At 40.5% G+C, this 21,147-nt stretch overlaps 2 protein-coding genes across 3 annotated transcripts; one reads left to right on the forward strand and one right to left on the reverse strand.

Annotated features, from left to right (window-relative positions):
• Nucleotides 1-392: 392 nt before the first annotated feature.
• spg21 (SPG21 abhydrolase domain containing, maspardin) lies at nucleotides 393-6,975 on the forward strand. Its single transcript, XM_047581192.1, has 9 exons — nucleotides 393-567; nucleotides 752-814; nucleotides 2,402-2,563; nucleotides 3,481-3,561; nucleotides 4,226-4,371; nucleotides 4,451-4,559; nucleotides 5,781-5,888; nucleotides 5,975-6,115; nucleotides 6,294-6,975. The coding sequence occupies exons 2-9, from the start codon at nucleotides 752-754 to the stop codon at nucleotides 6,405-6,407; spliced, it is 924 nt and encodes a 307-aa protein (XP_047437148.1). The 5' UTR covers nucleotides 393-567; the 3' UTR covers nucleotides 6,408-6,975.
• A 119-nt stretch (nucleotides 6,976-7,094) lies between these two features.
• On the reverse strand, nucleotides 7,095-15,949 carry shcbp1 (SHC SH2-domain binding protein 1). Of its 2 annotated transcripts, none has more exons than XM_047581191.1 (13): nucleotides 15,693-15,949; nucleotides 14,170-14,376; nucleotides 13,954-14,069; nucleotides 13,178-13,386; nucleotides 12,981-13,076; nucleotides 12,613-12,843; nucleotides 11,798-11,975; nucleotides 10,282-10,402; nucleotides 9,957-10,088; nucleotides 9,257-9,375; nucleotides 8,738-8,824; nucleotides 8,084-8,225; nucleotides 7,095-8,009 (listed from the first exon to the last, which is right to left on the reverse strand). In XM_047581191.1, exons 1-13 carry the CDS (start codon nucleotides 15,835-15,837, stop codon nucleotides 7,705-7,707), a joined length of 2,088 nt encoding a protein of 695 aa, XP_047437147.1. In that variant the 5' UTR covers nucleotides 15,838-15,949; the 3' UTR covers nucleotides 7,095-7,704. The 2 variants fall into 2 exon arrangements, with proteins under 2 accessions (XP_047437147.1, XP_047437145.1); XM_047581189.1 differs by having other exon boundaries at nucleotides 7,095-8,012.
• Nucleotides 15,950-21,147: the final 5,198 nt, after the last annotated feature.

Here is a 21,147-nt window from a genome sequence, read left to right on the forward strand (position 1 = left end):
ACTGAGAAAGGGCAGAATAACATTGAAAATAAAAAAATAAAAAAATATATGAACTGTAAACTTGAAATGTAAACTTACAGGTGGTAGCACGTATACACATGAATTTACAATATTTTAAAGTAGCTGTGTGAGTAGGGCAGTAATGCAGTAGTCCACTTAAAGCTCAGACTTGAACAGACGCGTGGCATTATTATTATTATTATTATTATTATTATTATTATTGTTGTTGTTGTTGTTATTATTATTATTGTTGTTATTATTATTATTATTATTATCATTATTATTATTATTATATGTTGACGTATAATACGTATAAGTATTTGGGTGACCTACACAGTTTGATAACAAATCGTGAATCAAGCGCGTGCGAAGACCATGTCAGATGGAGGGCGGGGACAGAGAAGCGTATTGCGGAAGTGTGTGAAACAGAGTCATATGACCAGGTAGAAAACCAGGAGAAAATGCCACCCCGATATGGGTAAACTGCACCGGACACGGCGCCTAACATCCACAATCAGCACAGCAACAGTGACCTGAACTCGTTTCCGAACCCGGTGGACATCCGTGGTGAGTGAGCCACGACGTGGTGACCTAGTGTCGTTGACGTAGCCCTCCGACAGTTAGCCGTCTAGCTACCCCCCTCACAGGCACAGCTTGCTTCCTTCTTTTGGGCCACATCGGATTGTGAGTGGTTGCTGAGCTTGTTTGGTCCCTACATTATGTGACTTCTCGTCTCTCGCTGTGTCCGCAGATGGAGGAAATCAAAGCGTCTCCTGATTATAACTGGTTCAGAAGCACAGTGCCTTTGAAGAGAGTAAGTAGTTCATCCTTAACGTTCTTGCCTTGCTGCGCTATAAAACACATTTTCAACAGCAGACATTTTGATTTTGACTGATTAATTTCATCAACGATGTCTCAGGCTTGGTTAGACCTAACATCTGTCCTGGGGAATCCTTGACCTATGTGTACACACCCAGGACACATGACTGAGGTGCCTTGAGTCAAGCACCTTACCCCCACATTGCTCTCGGGCGTTACCCAAGTGCTCTGAGTGTACTCAGTCCTGTGTGAATGAACGGATGTATGCATGGAAGCTCCTCTGGTTGGAGTTATAATATTTGTGCAATTCTAAAATCGTCAAGATGCAGATCAGCAAATAATAACTGAAAATGCGTGCTCAAGTCACACACACCCACACACACACACACACACACACACACCACACACACACACACACACACACACACACACACACACACAAACAGCACTGTTCATAGTTCTGAAACTGCAGTAGAGATCATTAAAGGAACTGTAACGACTGTTGTAATATTGCACTGTGCCACAAATTGTGTCACTGTTTATTCATGCTCTTGAAAGCTGACTGAGGACACATGTGGAGTTACATTTTAATGCTAGGTGTGAAAAAAAGCACTAAAATCTGTTGGCTTGCGACTGCATAGCCCAGGTTAGATGTTAATGCACGGTCTGAACAGGGCCCCAGTAATCAGCAGCACTGTGACATCATTCACTGCAATCCAGACAAAACCCACAAACAGCAACGGTACTGAAGCTTCACTAAACAAGCAGAGGCAGCTAAGTGACTAACAATGGCCAGTGGTCGGGAATCAAAACCATAAAACCGGCGTATATTTCTGTATTATTCTTTATGAAATAAAACAGGTTTAATTCAGTTCAGTTATGTCTAATCACTGCCATTAATAGTCTCAAAACTGTCACAAGACATTTTACAGGAAGCTGAACTTTACACCCCTAGAACAAGCACTAAACAATGGTGGCACGGAAAACCTCTCTTGTAAAAGGAAGACGTCTCTGCTAGGCTGACCAGTTTTTTAAATCCTACATTAATCAGGATAAACATATACAAACATGGTTACATGACACATAAAGATGAGGCATGATGCGCTCGTAATGGGTGAGGGCACAGAGTTCATGACAAAGCATAACATGAAAGCATGGAGAGTTTGAAGAGAGGTGCTCAGCAGTGAAAATAAAGGGATGGTTCGGGGTCAAATCTTAAAAGTAGAGACTGTAGTGTCCTCCCATCAGCTGATGGGAACATGTGACCCAGTCCATCTCAGAGATTGGGTCTCAAAATGTGATCTCACTGCGCCCTTTGGGTGTTCACACCTGTTTTCTCTTTTACACTGGACACTTACGATCAGATTGTCTAAAGTTCTGATACTTAGGCAACTTAGGCGGCACCATATCGAAACACTCTGCTTGTTCAGTCTTGGTTTGTTCCGTGTTAGTTGCACAGTGTTTAAGGAGCTTCTGATCAGCCTTTAAGTCAAATAATTCCAAGTAGGGTAAAATCATCTTTAAATAGGTGTTCAGGACCACGATCTGTGTTCCTCACGTTGCTGTGTTTCTGTCTCCCCAGATCATTGTTGATGATGACGACAGTAAGGTGTGGTCGCTGTATGATGCCGGCCCAAAGAGCATCAGGTGTCCCATCATCTTCCTTCCTCCAGTGAGCGGAACAGCTGAGGTGTTTTTCCACCAGGTGCTGGCTCTGACAGGCTGGGGCTACAGAGTAATCTCGGTGAGCTCGCCACTAACACAGCATGACAGCTGTAGCAACTTGCAAATTTCAATGGGATCTTCACAAGGAAAACCCTAAATATTTAAGTACACAAAAATCACTGAAACAAGTGAGAAGAAGAGAAAATAATCCATGCACAAAGCACAGATCGAACCTGTTTTATATTTTATAAAATAGGTTAATAATCAAAATAATTATCTTGTTGACTTGACGTCTCTACATTTCTCAGCTCTGTAATGTAATAAAGGTGGTGACACAGGACAACACAACAAAGAAAAAAAGTCTGTACATAAGTTATTTATCTTCTCTGAGCCTCAGGTCTTAGCTGTTTACAAGTTATGGCCCTTTGCCCACTGCCAGCATAATTATCAACACAGGAAAAGGGTTTGTCAGCGGTATCTGATTGTATGGGCATGGACTCAGATGTTTCTTCATAATTAGCAAATTGTTTCTAAGTTTAAAAGACCTCCTTCGTTACATCTATAATGCTGATGCATGTCCAGGCTTGGTTAACCGTGTTATCCTTAATATAAACAGACAGTCATCAGACATGTGACTGACGCCTGGTGTAGGCTTTGTTGAAAGTGAGTCATTCACACTGATTCATATATATGTGATGTGTCAGTAAGCATGCTTGTTTTCACCAGAGTATCATTGAGAAAATGTGCAAACAATACATTTGCTGTAAAGGACATTCAATGGGTATTCCCATTGAATGTCCCAAAAGAAACATGCCAGCCTCATAAGCCTGCTTTGGGTAAAGGATAAGTGTTTTACAACTGCCATCACTGGCCTACATCTCTCTCTTCAGGATTATATAAGTGGCTTGTCTCTGTCAGGTCACTGTTATCAACTCGACCTGATATAATCAACATGCTATGATTTCACCATGATTGTTTTCCTGGTCTGACTTTCAGCTGCAGTATCCTGTGTACTGGGATCTCATGGACTTCTGTGATGGATTTCGGAAGCTTCTGGATCATCTGCAGCTGGACAAAGTAAGACTTTTTCAAAGACATCTGGTTTCTTTTCACCCAGGATTTGTGACACTACTGTGTAGTTCAGTGGGTTGTTGTCAGGCGAAGGGAGTAACAATAATGTTTTTTGCAATTCAATGTTCTGCTGGGAAACTTTTGGACCTGACATTCATGTGGATGTTACTTAGACATGTATCACCCACCTAGAGCAGATCAGACACCCCCACCCCATAGCAATGACACTCCTTGATGGCAGCACACAAACGCACACAAAAATGGTTTAGAACAAATCAAAAAACATCACATCATCTGTGGGATGATCCTCTGAGGCCCCTCCCCTCAACCCATAGGACCCAAAGACCCACACTAACAACATCCTGTTACCAGACACCACAGGACACCCTTAAAAAGACCCATGTCCACTCTCTGATGAGTCACAACTGTTTTGGAGGCACAAGGGAGACCTACACAATATCAGGAAGCTGGTCATAATATTATGAATGATTGGTGTACGTTTATATAACCTTTAATTTAAACTATGAAATCATAAATGAAATGTTGTAAATAGTCCAAAAAAATGTTTGTCTATGACACAGCAACAGTTGTCATCATTAACAGTGTGGTGTTGGACAGTTATCTGCTCCCCCCAGTGAACGCTGATGATCCTGTGTCACTTTACCTTCAGGTCCATCTCTTTGGAGCCTCCCTGGGTGGATTCTTGGCTCAGAAGTTTGCAGAGTGCACACACAAGTCCCCCCGAGTCCACTCTCTGATCCTGTGTAATTCATTCAGCGACACCTCCATCTTTAACCAGACTTGGACAGCTAACAGGTACTTTCGAGGCCATCCCTCACCTTCTGGTCAGGCTTACATTCATTATTCATCTTTTTTTTTCGCCGTTCCTCCTCAGTTTCTGGTTGATGCCAGCCTTCTTGCTGAAGAAGATTGTTCTCGGGAACTTTGCTAAAGGTCCCGTGGACTCTAAAATGGCAAATGCAATTGACTTCATGGTGGACAGGGTAAGTAGACACGTCTTTGGGACCTGCTTGTGTAACCTGAACATAAACTCTAGCCCACACTGCTCCAACCTCATCCTCAGCAGATAATATCAGGTTGACCAGAATCTGATACCAGAACATTAGTTCTCATGTTGTATTTGATCGATTTTAGATTTTGTTTCCTCCAGCCGCTGCAGTTCTGCATGTTCTCAGAGCAAAGCAGGCTTTTGATTGATAACAATAGGTACAGTTTCGGTGTTCACACCAGCCCGTGAAAATAATGTCTCATTAGTGCCACAGTGCAGTTAGCACCGTTAAAATGATTTGCTGATGGCTCTTTAATTACCGCTGACCCTGATGGCTTACCAACTCCATCTTTGCTCAGCTCCTTCCCACTAGTGTTGCTCACTCTACTGTGCAACGTACAATAAAAAAAAAAAAAAAAAAAACTTGCACTGAATTCATCTGTGTTTGATCTGAACTTATTTGTATGAGCTACATTATCTGCCGATGATCTTGTGGAAGTTATTTGGTGACATATATATATTCAGAGCTTCCTCACATCCAGCTTCCCATTGTCACTAACAGGGCAAGGGTTACGTGCACAAAAGTCACACTGGTGCTCACTACAGTCAGTAAGAAGTCTCACACACTGTGGATTAACATTTGATTTGCACACATGAACACATTTCACTGCAAACAACAAACCACGTTGCCCCATAAGTCCCCACCGGAGCACTGACTGGGACCTGACCTGAGCGAAGTTACTCAGCGGGGGAAGTGAGCAAATAAAGACCAACAAAAGAAAAGGAAGAAAAGAAAACTATTCCGCCCAAAGGACAATACCCCATATATCTTTGCCTGCTACCACCTCACTTGCCAGGACGGACTAGACAAAGGAAAAAAACTAAAATAAACCTCCACGGCAAGAGGAGCAAATGTCCCCGATGCATGTATGAGAACAAATATTAACCTTAAAATACTAATGTCGCACTGTATTGGACAAACAGACACAGTGGAAACTAAACTTGAATACTTAGGTGTCACCATCCTTCACCAACTTGTGTCTCTACAAACTGACGTGATGTCGACTGTGGACAGAACCAGGCTAGATGTTTCCGTGCGTTTATGCCAAGACCAAGATATCTGGACTTTAACAGTATAAACACTATAAATATTTAATGTCTCTGTGCTTAACTTTGAATGTTAACCTCCCCTCTCCATATGTCGTTTATGCTGTAGCTGGAGAGTCTGAACCAGAGTGAGTTAGCTTCGCGGCTAACACTCAACTGTCAGAACTCGTATGTGGAGCCACACAAAATAAAGGATGTTGCTGTGACCATTATAGATGTAAGTGTTAAACTTAACCATTAACCAACCAAAGTACATCTTCCTCCATTACTGTGACATCAAACACGTTTCCTGTTGATGTTGAGGTGTTTGATCAGAGCGCTCTGTCGCTGGAGGCCAAGGAGGACATGTATAAACTGTATCCCAACGCCAGAAGAGCTCATCTGAAAACAGGAGGAAACTTCCCTTACCTGTGCAGGAGCGCAGAGGTCAACCTCTACATACAGGTATGCTCTGCTTCATAGTTTACTGAGAAACAGTTGTTAATACAATACCACTTGTAGCCTGTATAAGGACACGTGCGGATGTTTTGTCTGATCACAAATGTTGCAACAGTGTTACGACATTTAGTATGTGCTTGCGAATATTTTTTTATTTTTTTTTTTAAATATATTTTTTGGGCAGATTCACTTGCGTCAGTTCCACGGGACAAGATACGCTGCCATAAGTCCCGACATGGTGAGCGCTGAGGAGCTGGAGGTGCAGGAGAGCCACCGGACGAGTAATGAGGAAACTTGAAGGCGGACCGTGGGATGACGTTTAGCCGCCAGCTGCTTCCTCTGAACATTTCCAGCAGCTGCTGTCTCCCTCCTCCTGAACTCACGAGACTCTGAGGAGGACGTTCACTGGATGTTCTAAAAACTTTCTATGGAGCCCAACAGTCAATCAGGAAATCCAGAGAATATTTTTGACAGAAGCAATATTTTGGTAATGACTTGTATACAAATGGTATTCCACTGCTTTGCTTTAAAAACAGACGACACCTTGCCTTATGTGAAAAGAATCATTGCACTTATAAACTGCCCAAACTTAGTTCATGTATATGTATTATAGAAATTGTTCCAGCGATGAACTGAACACACTGGTTGTAGACATGTATAGCTCAGACAATTTGTATAACGCACTGATATAAAATTATTTCTATTTCAGTTTTCTATTTTTTTCCTCTTATTTTATGTTATGCATTTCTGTATGTCGCTGTAAAAGATGCAGAACGATGTGAAAATTTGCCTGAAGGAAGAAAAAAAACAAAACATCTCTTCAGGTTGAGTGTATAATGCAATTAAAATGTGAGCCGTTAGACTGATTGTGTTTCACAGTTGGAGTGATTACGATTAGGACTAGTTTTATTTGGAGACCCAGGATCCTGTCCATGAGTTCAAACACCACAGGCTACCTCACACACAGGAAATATTTCCCGTTCAGTGTGAAACTCTTCTCAAAGAAACATTTCCAACACTGAGCATCACAGCACACATCATATATTTTTTTTAAAAGACGTTTTAATCTGCAGGAAATCTGCACCGTTTCCAATTAACATTACACTTCATTTTTCGGGGACTTCTAGCTTCAGAACATGACAAACCTGACGACTGAAAATTTCCCTCAACCACAGAACTCATCACTTACACACTAAAATCTCTGGAGGAACTATGTGGAAAAAGATATAAAACAAACTGTAGACTAATTAACACTGTTCCTTCTACAACAATCCACCACCTTCAAGATAACTTACACTAACCACCAAACTAATATTTTTAAACTGGAATCGGTCGCCCAAAGGAATAAATAAAATAAAAGCATTTGTGCAAGATCAAAAGTGGGAATCAATTTGGTGAAAGTGCTTATTGGAAAAAACAAAACAAGAAAAACAACAGTAATGACAACCTATTACTGTATACATGACACATGGTGTGTTATCACTGCACAGCTCTGTGATGGGTATGAATTGCCAATATGACAGACGAGATTATTCAACCATTATTAAAATGTTACTGTGCAGAAATACTCAATTGTAACTTAAAAGTTATGCTGATCAGTAGAAAAATGTGCCAAAATCACCCATGCAATTGCGTTTGAACTGGTTTCCCTGAATGGAGACAAAGATCTGGTGATCCATTAGATCTTGAACTGCTCGGCTACAGGACGTCTCCTTGTTTCTGCTCAGCTGTCGATTAAACTGCCACTTCCTGCCTGCAGTGGAGGACACTTCACCCTCTGTGCTGTTACTGGGCTGAGGAGCACCTGAGCTGCTGATGGATGAGGTGGTTGTTGATGTGGAGATGGAGTTAAGGTCTGAGCCATCTTGTGGTTTGTCTCCAGCCGCGTTAGCAGTAGGATCTTCTGAGAACAGAAAGTTAGTTCAACACTGATATTTAATTAGCTTTTAATAACATTGCTAGAATTCTACCTACCTTCTGTCTTATCCTCAGGAATACTGTGTGGTTGTTCCCCATTGTTTGGCTTCACTAGAATCACCCCATAGCCTTCATTGTTATAGATCATATTGTTCTCCATTGTGATTGAAGGCATTACATCCAGCTCATCAGCAAAGTCCTACAAACACATGCAGCATTTTAATAACAGTGGTTTATCAAACGTCAGGAGCAAATGTGACACGTAGTTGTTAAGTGTCATTGATCATCCTACTACTGAGTGACACATGTGGCACATCTTTACATCTCATCAGTCCTGGAAAAGCCTTGGAGCTAGTACACATAAGCCGTGCTTTGAGTAATGGATTTGTTTAATATGGCTTCGTAGATAAACATATCTGGGTTCATTTGCATAGGAATGGAAATGTATGCAGCGTTTTCCAACATTATCGCAGAAGGAAAGCTTGTATACTGTGAAAAGTATCGGCTCAAGCACAGAACTCTGTGGAACTCGACTAAACTATAAACTGTGTAGGAATTATGGTCAGTGCCCCTTAATGTATTTGCAACCCTGAGAAATTTCTATATTTCTGCATAAAAAGTTACCCCAAACATAAGCGGATTTTCTACAGTATCCAACAAAGGAAACACAAATAATGCACTTTTATATGTGTTCAGAAATGGTCGTCTCACCTTGATGAGTATCCCGTCCTTGCAGTGATGGATACCGTTACCAACCAGACTGCAAACACTTCCAGGGTAAATCTCCAAACCTGCACCCTGCACACAACCAAATTTAGTTAAATGTGATTGTTAGTGTTTTTACCCGATCTCCCCCTCATTTTATTGTAAGGATTTTATTACAAAGAGTGTTGAAACATGGTGCAACATTTTAGTTTAACCAGCTGTCTTCATTAGAGACTCTGGAAATGAGAAACCACTATGACATGAAGGGAAAATAAAAAATAGTTTGCTCATCAAACAAGAGTATTGGAGGCAAACTGTGGTATGAAAACTTTTTAATCAGAGTTTAGCATCAAGTCAATTTAACTTCTGGGACATTGATCTGATTAGTTATGTAACAGAGGGGGGTGTTTATCAGTATCAGCAGAAAAGTAGAAAAACAGGACCGGTATCTGCTCTTGATCAGCAGGGCCTGATCTTCAGAAAATATTCAGTGAAGAGGAGCCTTCAGTTCTGAGCAGTGCCTACCTTGGAGCCGTACAGGTCACACATGTTCATGGTGAGACGGGCAGACGTTCGAACAATAACGCCAGTGGTGGCACACTGCAGCACGCAGTTCTCCATGTTCACGGTGCCCTGGCGCACACCTGACAAATAGGTACAAACACCAGGATGTAAAAACAGATTTCACACTATATCACAAGGAAAGAAGTGCCTGCCGAAACGTGGGAATATTTTTTATAATAGTAACAGAAATGAGTCAGTCAGACCGTACGCATAGAACAGTGACAAATACTGTACATCTATGTGATCTTCTCCTCAATACCTTTAATCTGATTGTAATTGTTGCAACTTTATCAACTTCAATTCCAGATAAACAGTGATTGAAAGTAGTTCAGTAATAACTGAAACAATATAAAGTATACACACCTAACCTTTGCAGTGATCTGAGCTATTGTAACCTGTCTGTTGAATTAGAGGACATGCTGTCTCCCCATTTAGGATAGAAGACTAGCCGCCTATAACCCTTCACCGATATCTCTTCTCAGACCACCTGATAGCTCCTAACCACTGCAGACCAGGAACAGTCCACACCAGCTCACTTCCAGTTGTTTGGCTATTACCAAAGTCACTCAGATTCTTCCACTTACCCAATTTTCTTACATTGCTCACATTGTACCAACCTTTGTGGCCACAGAGCTGTACATTAGTGACATTCAGTACTCACACAGAATGCCTTCTATAGTGTCATGTTGGATGAACTTGATGTTGGACAGTCTGACATCAGCTCCTGTTGACTCCACAAATGAGTCACCTTTGTTTTTCTTCTCAATCACCACTTCATCAGGAAACCCAAAGCCTGGACACAGACACCGCACAGAAACCAAGAAATCAGCCAAATGCAGCAGGTCTGTAATCACACTAAAGTTGTGTGTTTCTCCTTGCACTTCTATCTTTGTTGGACCAGGACGACACATTGAATAACGTATAAAGTGTCACAACAAATTCAGCAGAAAATATAATGGTGAGAGTGTATTTTGTTCTTCCACCACCTTCAATAGTGATTGAATCTGGTATGAAGATGGAGTTGCTGATGCTGTAGATTCCTGGAAGAACAATCACCACATCGCCCTGATGGCACAAATCCACTGCTGATACTGGGTCTCTGTGGAACTAAACACATGACACAGCTTTTAGTTTCATAAAATATAACAAAAACTAGCACTTAGTAATTAAATGAATGATTACAGGGAAAATGATCCTGTTAATAGCTAGTACAGGTTGAGGGGTTTTAGAGTTGTACATAGACGAAACTGGCAACATTAAAAAGATCAGCATACATACTCAAAGCATGAAAACAGAGCAACATCACCATTAAACTAATCTAACTGAAGACAAAAGCATATGAGCATGTCAAAAACTGTCTCCCCTCTGTTCTACCTCTGTGCCTTCACTTCCACAGAAATAAAACAGGTTAGAGCAGAATTTGTGAAGTGGGCGATTTGAGCCGCTCCTTCATTGTGCGTTGCAGTGTTTCATGACAGTGTGTCGGTTTCTTAGACTTAGACAGACTTTAATGATCCACGGGGGAAATTACTTTGTTACAGTAGCTTTGTTGGACATAAAAGTAATTTTAATTCATTTTATGATTCTGTGTAGCAATGCAATGTTGCCAGATTAGCAAAGAAGAGTTGTCTGTAAGATCCTGCATTTGTGTGGATTAACCTTAAATCAGCATAACCTCTATCGAGATTTTAAATGAGAAGATGTAGGAAATTGCCTTGTATTTTGAAAAATAAACAAACAAACAAAAAAAATAATCCTAGGAACATGACTAATTTGAATTAGAAAACACATCTGTAAACACAGCTTTACTGTGAGGCATATGTTTGTTGCTTGGTAAAATTTAGAAAATGTAATTTCTTCTATTGTAATAATAAATTAATCAGAGATAGTAACCTAAATAAGCCACATTGTAACTGAGACTGAAAATCAATATTTGCGTTTTTACAGGCATTGCCATCAGTCAATACGCGGGTGCGTTGGCGATACATACTTTTTTTCCCCAGCAAGACTTACAGATAGACGCATCTACAGGCAGCCCTGTGCTGCTGGAGGACCTGTGCAGCCCATACATTGACCCTCCCTCACGACGCTGGAAGAGGCCTACCTCTACCTCTTTTTACCTGTTCATTTTTGTATGCATGACAGTGTTAAATATTCTTCAATAAATGTTTACGCTTTTGGCTAAATTGAGACTTTTAACATTTGTTATCATTGTGTCATTTTTATCATGTAAATGGAGGGAGAAAAGCAGTATCGACTCCAAATATCGGCTCAGAAAAATCAGCAGCACATATCGGCCACCGGCCAAGGCTGATGTAAAAAAACATCGGCATCGGCCCTTAAAAAAAAGCAACATATCAGTCGATTTCTAATTAGAACGTAGGCTTTTTTAAAGGTTTCTTCAGCCATTCTGTGGCGCTACAGTTGATTAATTTAGGGCTGTAATTAAGTTTGTGTGTGTGTGTGTGTGTGTGTGTGTGTGTGTGTGTGTTTGGTACTTACCTGGATCTCAGTGTCACCAGAGGAACACAGTGGTATCAGTCTGGCACTGAGGAGGGACTGGAGCTGGACGGTGCTGCAGGAAGCTGTGACTACATGAACCACTTTCATGCCCGTTGGTCTGAGGCCACGACTCTGTACAAACTGCTGTTTGATGTTTCCTCTGTAGGCCAGCACATACCTGGAAACAGTGGGGAGTGGGGTAATGGTCAAGGTTGCAGATAAGGCTGCAAATAAATCGCTGTCATTGATGACGCTAGGTACGTAAATATGTTGACTTGCATACAATACATTGGCAAACTGCTATGTTGACTTAAAAAGCCCAGACTCAAATGTCAAAAGTGAGGAAATTCATTAAACAGACCCAGACAGATATTTGTTGTTGTTAATACTTTTTTCCTGCAGAGGGCAGTGACATCAGCTACCAACTAACATTTACTAAAATTTAAACTACTCCCACCTGTAGCTGAGCAGCTGAATATTTGGACTACTGCAGTATAGATATATAGTCTCATTGTCAGTTGGCTGTCAGAGTGGGTGTCACTGTTGTGTCCTTATCAGTAATTTGAAGAAGAAGAAGAACTTGAATTTCTACAGCACCTTTCAAAGTACCCAAGGCATTTTACAAAAGCACAGTATAGCATGTTTATGCGTAGCGAGAAAAGATGACTCAAATCTCAAGACCAGATGCTAACCACTCACAATTCTTGTGGCCCTAGTTGCAGAGGAAGCTGGATAAGATAATCTAAGAGAGAACAGCGGTGATGGTGTTGGCCATTTCTGGGAAGGAGGATAAAGGACACACCGAGACCTCATACCTCAACAGGGGGTTCTCAATGATGTGTAGCTTGCGCTTGAATGTCTCTAGCTGGTCATAGAGCTTCAGACCCTCCACCATGGATACGTTGTCCAGCTCAGAATCTGAGTCAGTGCTGAGGCCACTTCGAAGCACAGAGAACTGCTGGAAGCACTGGGAGCAGTTCTCCAATAAAGACTGGTACTCTGCCACGAGGCCCGAGGGGACTCTGTCCTCTAAAATGTCGTAGTAACTTTAAAAAAACAAACAAGCAAAATAAAAAAGTCAGTGTTGTGGTTAACCTTTAAGATTTTTTAAGTTTTAGACCGTTACATCCCAAGTGGAGAGTACTTTAGAACAGCATAATCATAGTAGAAATTGTGTACTCACAGTCTGAGACGAGGCTCCACACAACGAACAAAGTAGTCATAGTCATCATCTTCATCTTCCTCATCCCATTCCCTCCAGATGTGCTTATAGAAAAACCTGAGAGGCAGAGGAAAGTTTGGAACAGCTGGACAGGAAATAACATCAGATTGTCTAAATGTGAGGTCAGACAACAGTGAACTCTATCAGTCTAGGCATACCTGAGGTGTTCGATGGCGAGGGCCGTCTGATCTAAATCTCCAGACTCGTCGTAGGTCACCTGTAGTTCCTGCAGGGGAACTTTGTGCTGAGTGGCCTCCAGCAGAGATTTCATGGTTTCTTCAGTAAATTCACAGTCTCTGGTGACACACTGCAGAGGCAGCACTAGCCTCACACATGCTTTGAGATTCTTTAGGTCCACATTTTGCACCTGAAAACAGCAGAAGTGGAAATTACCATATGCTGAACACTGAGAACCGGCTCAACTCGATTTGTGTGATTACACAGATTCATTTTTGTGTCTGCTCAACTCTTTCTTTCTCCTGCTATATGACTGCCAGATTTCCACCCCCTCAGGGCAACAAATGTAACCTATAGTAATATATATTTCTGTTCTGTTCTGTTGATTTGAAAAATGATATACAAATAAAGAATATTAAGTCAACACTGTGTCAGGATGCGTGACAATGCTCTGCATAGATGCATAGATTGAATATTGACTGTTAAAGACTATCAATACATAATTTGCTACAAACGCTACAAACTGAAGCACCAACACGGTATCATGTTGGGGGCTGACCTGCTGATATGCATGTGCCCGAACCTGGCTCTTTTTCACCCTCCACTATCTTTACATGTTGGGTCCATCCATAGCCTTAATGGTCTGACTATGTCTATCTGGACGTTATTAATGGACTGATTTAATGAGGCAGCTATGTGTTGAGCTTCAGCTAGAAACGTTATAAAGTGAAAAAGGCACGTCTAATGGTTGCTTCACCTCCACCAGAACATCAAAGACATCCGTGGACCACAGAGCTGACCAGTCACACGGGTCCAACACCTTTTCCAGGTAGTCTGTGATGAAACCCATCACCTCTGAGGGTTTACAGTCCCCTATACACAACCACAGAAAAAACAATCAAAAAGTGAGATCAGGAATCTTTTAACAATTCTGATTATCACTGTACTCAAGTCAGTCAGTAGCTGAAGTTACCAAGCATGTAGTCCTGGTACACCTTGAACCTTTCATAGAAGAGCAGGTGACTGGTCTGGAATGTGTCAGGAAGACTTGAACTCTCTCCCCCATGTCGCTCAAATCTCTGCAGCTGGGTCCCTGATTTTTCAGTGTTAAAGTTGTCTGTGCCACTGTCGTCATCATCATCATCGCTGTCACTGTAATCGCCTTCTTCCTGAAACAGGGCTGTTGGGGGAAATATTGGTTATTTATCTCACTGGTGGTTTAAACCAAGGTCATCATTCCCACCCTTTATTCAGACAACTTGTGTGAAATTACTTTTTTTTCGTCCCCTCGGACATTATAGTTTAATAGTATTTTATATCAACTAATTGTTGATTTCACAAAAGCCATTTTGTGTCCCCTGAACTAAATCGATCAGTAAATTTGAAAGATATATAGAAATTAAATATTGTATACTTAGAGTAAATTATATATGTGCGATAAAGAACTATTGTTTTTTAGAGTTTAAAACGATCTCTCTGTGTGAAGCGTCTTGCAAAAAACATAAAAATGTCCTGTCCCTCAATAGGATTTTTCTACTTTACCAGTTGTTGATCATAATACAAGACCTTTAACAATTTAATTTCTCATTAATTTGTGAGTCTGTTCTAAAGTATTAAAAATATCCAAAGGAACAACACTTACTGCAATTGCAAATTCTGAATCCATAATGATGGTTGCTTTAAAAATTAAATAAATACATAAATAAATAAATATCTTCTCATAAGTGAAGTACGTGCAGACTCCCTGGAGGCTCTTCTATGGTGAACAGTAACGTTACATCATTTTTGTATGTATGTATGCATGTATTCTGTCGTTTTAGGTACTTAATATAATGCTGATGTATGTTCAAGTGTACATTTTCTGAGAAGCTTCGTTTCAGTCAAATACAGTCGAAAAAACATGATGCGACATCGTGATCTGTGACAGTTGCCATTGACAACCGCTCAGTGCAGGGGGCGGGTCATTGATAAGGTGGTTCCACTCCGGCTACAAACTCGCAAGATGGCGCCGTCCGTATCCCCGGGACATTAGCTTGAGTATGGTCTTTCTTCCCCCTGCAGTCTATTGTACAAACAAGTAAAGCAAGTACTGCAAAGCAACAAGACTGTGTCACCGTGGACTGCACCACGATGTCAGAGCACGAACCCGCTTCAGACAAGGAGTAGGACAGTTGAACTAGATGAAACCGTGACGAATTAAACACACAAATTTCCTGAATTCGCCGAAAAGCAGATTTGACCATCCAAACCGAACACTGGCAAGCAGACAAAGTGTCTGGCACTTGTCTGGTTTAGAATAAGTGGCAAATAAAGAGCGTTTTCTCCCACTGGCTGCACTTAGATGAATGTTTTAGCACAGACTACAAGGAACGGGCACACACATTAACGTTACATTCACGACGAGAAGCCAAGCAGATCAAAATAAATACATGAGTAGTATCGTAAATTACTGCTGGGTTGAGCATTTAACAAGTCCAGAAAAATCCATCTACAGACCTTGTGTTATGTCCGACGCCCCACGTCCTACTTCAGAAATGCCGTTTCCCACGTCGAGTTCGGTTTTAACATCAGAAGTATCTATCACAACGAAGTCCGACATGTTGTTGTCAGGGCACGCGGTTTCCTGTGATTCTTGCTCCATGGAGAACCGTGTAGGCTTCCTTTTGATCTACTAAAAGCTAGAAGCGCTACGATTTTATCTCTGACAAAAACAACTCGGCCAACTATACAAACCCTGTTAACTTTCAAAAATATCCCGGTCTACGAAGCCGCAGCCAATCAGAAAGGAGAGCTTCGGGTGCCCCGCCCCCTGGTTTCGAGCGGCGAGGCTGAGCTCTCTCCACGCATGCGCGGCCAAACGAGTTTCGGACCAAGGAACCAGTGCAGTGTAAGCAGCAGTAAGTAATCACAAATACACCCAAATATTGAATTTCTTTGTGCCATCAGGCTTATATGTATATACATTTTTAATGCAGGTAGATAATTTTGTCTTGGGCATGGTTGAAGTAGTTCTCAAGCCAAATAAGAGTGGACATCCCTGATATAGTGCTTACAATGCCAATGCCATTAAATTACAATGGTGAAAAACTCCGAAACGGCAGTCCTATGTCTGATATTTACTTGTTGCCATTGGGGCGAAACGTAGCAGTACAGCACTAAGAGCAGAATTAATTGAAGTACCGTGATTTGATTTCAAGATGTTTTTAATTTCAATTACAATCTTCAGCATTACATTGCGCAAATATTCACAATTCTCCAGCAGGCGGCGGCATGACCTCAAATAGCCATAGGCTGTATCTATTCCAGATTTATGAATCAGATGAAGAAACATCGGGTCATTCTGATGTTGGATTTTAAAATTAAAGCCTCTTTAAAGATCGAATAATCTCATTCTGCAAATTCGAATTTGCAGAATTGTCTATTCCATTCTATACCATTCTGATCAAAATGGTATTAAAAGAAAATTCCCTGTTTGCACAGATTAATTTCACTTTAGACTATTAGTACACCACCTCACCTCAGTGTCACTGAGAAAGTAAGGCTATTTACCCCTTAATCCAGAATGAAACTATAAGGAAACTACTATTTTTTAAACAGACCATTTTAACTTCAGACTGAATCTAGACCACCTCAGCATATCACTTCATCAAATCAAATCAAATCATGAGAGGGTTTAAAATGGAAAGCCCTCAGATGTCAGACCGTTTATTCTGTAAGGAGAATACTCCGCTAAAAGCTTAGTCTGGTTCAGGGTCATGGCAGCAAGAGGAGGACCAGGCTTTAGGCCTCCTCTCTAGCATTGTCCTGCTATTTGTCCAAATTCATGGCAACAGATCTGAGTATTTACACAGTTTGACTGATAAATTAAGAGCTTTGGTCTTTGGTTTGGTGTCCTCTCCAACACCAAGGTAGATGTATCTTCTGCAGTGTTGCTTTACCATAAAGCTAATCTCTCAACCATTTTCCTTTCACTTGTGAACAAACCACTGAGGTACTTGAACTGCTCGTCTTCCTGTGATGGACTTTCCCTTTACACCATGAAATTTGGGCCATGAAAATCAGTCTTGGCAAACTTGAATACACTAAATAGTTTGACTTCATGCCGACCACGTTTAGGGACCAAACTGACATAATGTGAAGCAAGGAGGTAGTATCCGAGTATAAGACGCAATCTGGAAAGTCATGCTGAGCAACTCCAAGTAAATTTAATGATGACTTTAATATGAGTAATATCCCAAATAACAGGTTAAATCCAAAAACACAAATCCAACAAGAGGTTACATTCACACCAAAGACAAACAAAGGTCTTTTAAAAACAATAAACTAGTTAGACAGAATCAGGTAGAACAGGCAGGAAAAACTTGAAAATAAGCAGGTTCGTCATCAAACCACATGAGGGGAAAGACACTGTATATTATATTTACTGACTGTTTTCATCCCTTTTTGCACCAGCCACTTTATGTCTATTTGTTATGTGCCTTACATTTTTGTTCTATTTCATTTATACACATTTATATATATATATATATATTTTTTTTTTTCTTCTTCTTTAAATCTCGCATTTGTACATTTTATGTTTAAATTGCTGCACCATAGACCTTTTAGGAAGAAAAATTCAAACCTGTGTATGTGCTGCACATGTCAGAAATTACAATAAATTTGATTTTGACTTTTGACAATATACACTGAGGCTGACAAGTCACAGGTGAGATTCACTGGAGGACCAATCAGACAAAAGACACAGCAAAGACAGGTGAGGGTAATCACAAAGCCAGGGAAAAGACAAAGATAGGAAGTAAAACGAACTTAAATGCAAAGAGGAACCCGAGTTCAAAATAAAACAAGAAACCAACTCTCTCCAGACACTCCACAGCACCCTAAAAGAACCACACTGCACAGTTTTTTATGATGTCTTAATGACATTAAGGTGATTAGCTTAATAGTCTGATGCGTATTTGGAAATGTATTATTTATGTTCTAATCAAATCTATAATTGCAGGAATGCATGCCTTTCAGCATGAAATGGTAGGCACAAAATAAGATCAGTAAAGGTTTGATATTGTCTAATAAGGCTATTAATACTGTTAAGAAAAGAAAAAGTAAAGCACTATCTGGAAATTGTGTTGGCTGATTTGTGATTGATTTATTAGTTATTATTTGTGAAAATTTGTTGAACCACCCAGCTAAAAAAACTTATTAATTATTCAGAAGTGTAAGAAATGTCCTTCTATATCAGGTAGGTTTACTGTAATTTAACTGCAGTTTAGTCTATAGAAAAGGCTATTTTATGAGTTTGCAGATGTTTCGGTCTTCATTTTACTTCAAGTGTACAGTTGATAGAAATACTTGTTTTGCATATATAATTCTGTTTTGTATCACTAATGTTTTACGAATGAGCCATGGGGTGCAGTTATAAAGTGATTAAACATTTAAACTTTAATTCTTATTTTCACTTAACCTATGGTTTAGTTGAGCCCAGTGCACATAGTGTACTCATGCTTCTGATACTGATGTAAGTGCACAGTGTGGTATATTACTATCATGAATATAACTGCTGAGAAATACTATCTTTTTGGTACCTCTGTTGATATTACAAGTCATAGCCACCTGTAATGCCTCCTCCACATCTGCTAAACAGAGACGGAACTGTTTAGCAGCATTTTGGCTACTTTGAATTTTGAGAGGTGATATTAATTTGACTACCAAAATGTATTTAAAGAATGTCATCTATATTTCACAGTGTTCTCTGTTCCATTTCACCTTACGCATGTGACGTAATCGTGTTGTTACTTTTTGTAATCCATCACTGTAAGTATTTATTATATTGGCCTTTTCCTCCACAGTTACAGTATGGATTGTTGATGACAGCGTTGTCCATGGTGGTTCACAGAGAGCTGCAGAGACAGAGGGTCTGTTGTATGGCTGATGTGCACTGCCATGGCAAAGTCTTTCTTTTCCCCTTCTTTCAAGGAAGAGCAATGCTGAATATCCTCATCATTCACTGTAGTGGCAGCGACAAGGGGGAGGTCACCGACATGAAGCGGGTCATGATGAAGGACATGCCCCGGTTTCACCTCCAGCACCTAGGCGTCATAACATAGATTTGTCTTCGACAGAAAAGGGACCAGGGGAAAGCCAGTGCTAATCCAGACAAAACTGATACTGCCAAGAAATTCTCAGCAGTGCTATGGCTACAGATGCTCATAATATTAATGGTGCCATGATTTAGCACTGTCACATTGGACATGCCAGACCTAGGTTATTTTTAGGAGACGGTAAGTAGTTAATTTGATGATGTTTTTAAGTACACTGGTCATGTGACTTGACTTTCAATTTGTGTCAGGCCAAAGACAAACAAAGCTCTGACTGTTATGTTCATAAATGTGGTTAAAGAAGAGCTGTAGCCATAACACTTACCACCTCTGCTCTTCCTCATTCCTATCATTATCATTAGAAGTTTGATCATATTTGTTCACATTTTACCACATGCCAAAGTGTCCTCGGGCAAGACACTGAACCCTGAGTTGCTCTGTGTTAGTTAGATTTATTTTTAATAAACCATTTTGGCTATACAAGCTGTAGTTTAATAAATAAAAGTCAGATCTTGCATTCGGGACATCAATAACACATTTTGGACCGACAACAATGAAGTCCTGTTCGGAGTCCTGTCCCTCGTCTCATGTTGAGTTGGTTCACTGCTGCAACCTGTCCTGATCACCTGGGGCAAACCTACACAGGCAAGTATGTAAAGTAATGTAGATATAACATCACTTTATTTTACCCTCCAACATGTCATCATCTATTTAAGGAAACGAGATTGTGGATACAGTAGTCATCACATTCTGTGTGTTCTAGTCTATTCTTGTTTAGTTACAGGCCTATTTCCAACGATTATTTCTAATAAAAATATATCACTCATGTAACACACCACTGATATTAATTTAATACTTCTGTAAGTGACAGAATGAAAAAAAAAAGACTTTATGGCACAAGCTTAGTTTTCACTGTCACTCACAAATCATTATCGCCAAGTAACAAACTCAGGGACACATTTTGGTTGAACTTCAGCGTAACATACACACATGTCTGAAGGTTCTCAGTCATCCAGGTCATGGCATATCCAAAAATGCTAAAGTAAGGCAACTGGACTGGAGAGTTTCTTGAAGACGTTTCTCCACTCATCCAAGTAGTTTCTTCAGTTCTAAAGGGCTGGTGAGGAATTGGGTTTAAATAGGAACATCTCTGTGTGTTACTCATCTGAAACTTAGTGACTTGTGTTTGTTAATTGCCAGATACCTGTTGTTGGAGGAGACCCTGTCCTTTTCCAATGAATGGTTCTCTAAAGACCCACCTTCAGTCAGAGGCTCAAGTCTCATGGTGTGGACTGGGTGAAACTTCTTGTTAGTTTCTTCGAACAATATTTCTTGAAATGCAAGCATATGTAAACTTCCAGATTGTATGTGATCACAATCCTCTTAAAATGGTTTCATTATTTATTAGTACAAGTGCTTATTTTTTTGGTGCTTTCACTTCACTGTTACATTATAATATAGTCTACCTTCCATAAACTGTACGCAAACTGCTCGGCTGCAGACAGAGAGGATTTGCAGGATCAGAAAAGATTGAGAAAAACTTATTTGTCCACAAGGGTGCAATTAAGGGCACACAGTGTGTGTGTGTGTGTGTGTGTGTGTGTGTGTGTGTGTGTGTGTGTGTGTGTGTGTGTGTGTGTGTAAATGAACAACACAAACCTGGTGATGAGTAGTGCAAGTGAGTGAATATTATACAGTACATTTGGGTGCAAAATGAATACGATAGGTAAAGTATGATGCGCAAAATGCAGTCGAGAATATAACAGCAGATCAAGATAAAAGGCAGCCGGCGTCATGAAGGACTCTTTCCGTCCAGCTATAGTCCATCCATCCACCTCCCCTCAGAGCGAAGGCTGCCA

Source organism: Mugil cephalus, chromosome 3 (genome assembly GCF_022458985.1).
Source record: "Mugil cephalus isolate CIBA_MC_2020 chromosome 3, CIBA_Mcephalus_1.1, whole genome shotgun sequence".
Classification (NCBI taxonomy): domain Eukaryota; kingdom Metazoa; phylum Chordata; class Actinopteri; order Mugiliformes; family Mugilidae; genus Mugil; species Mugil cephalus.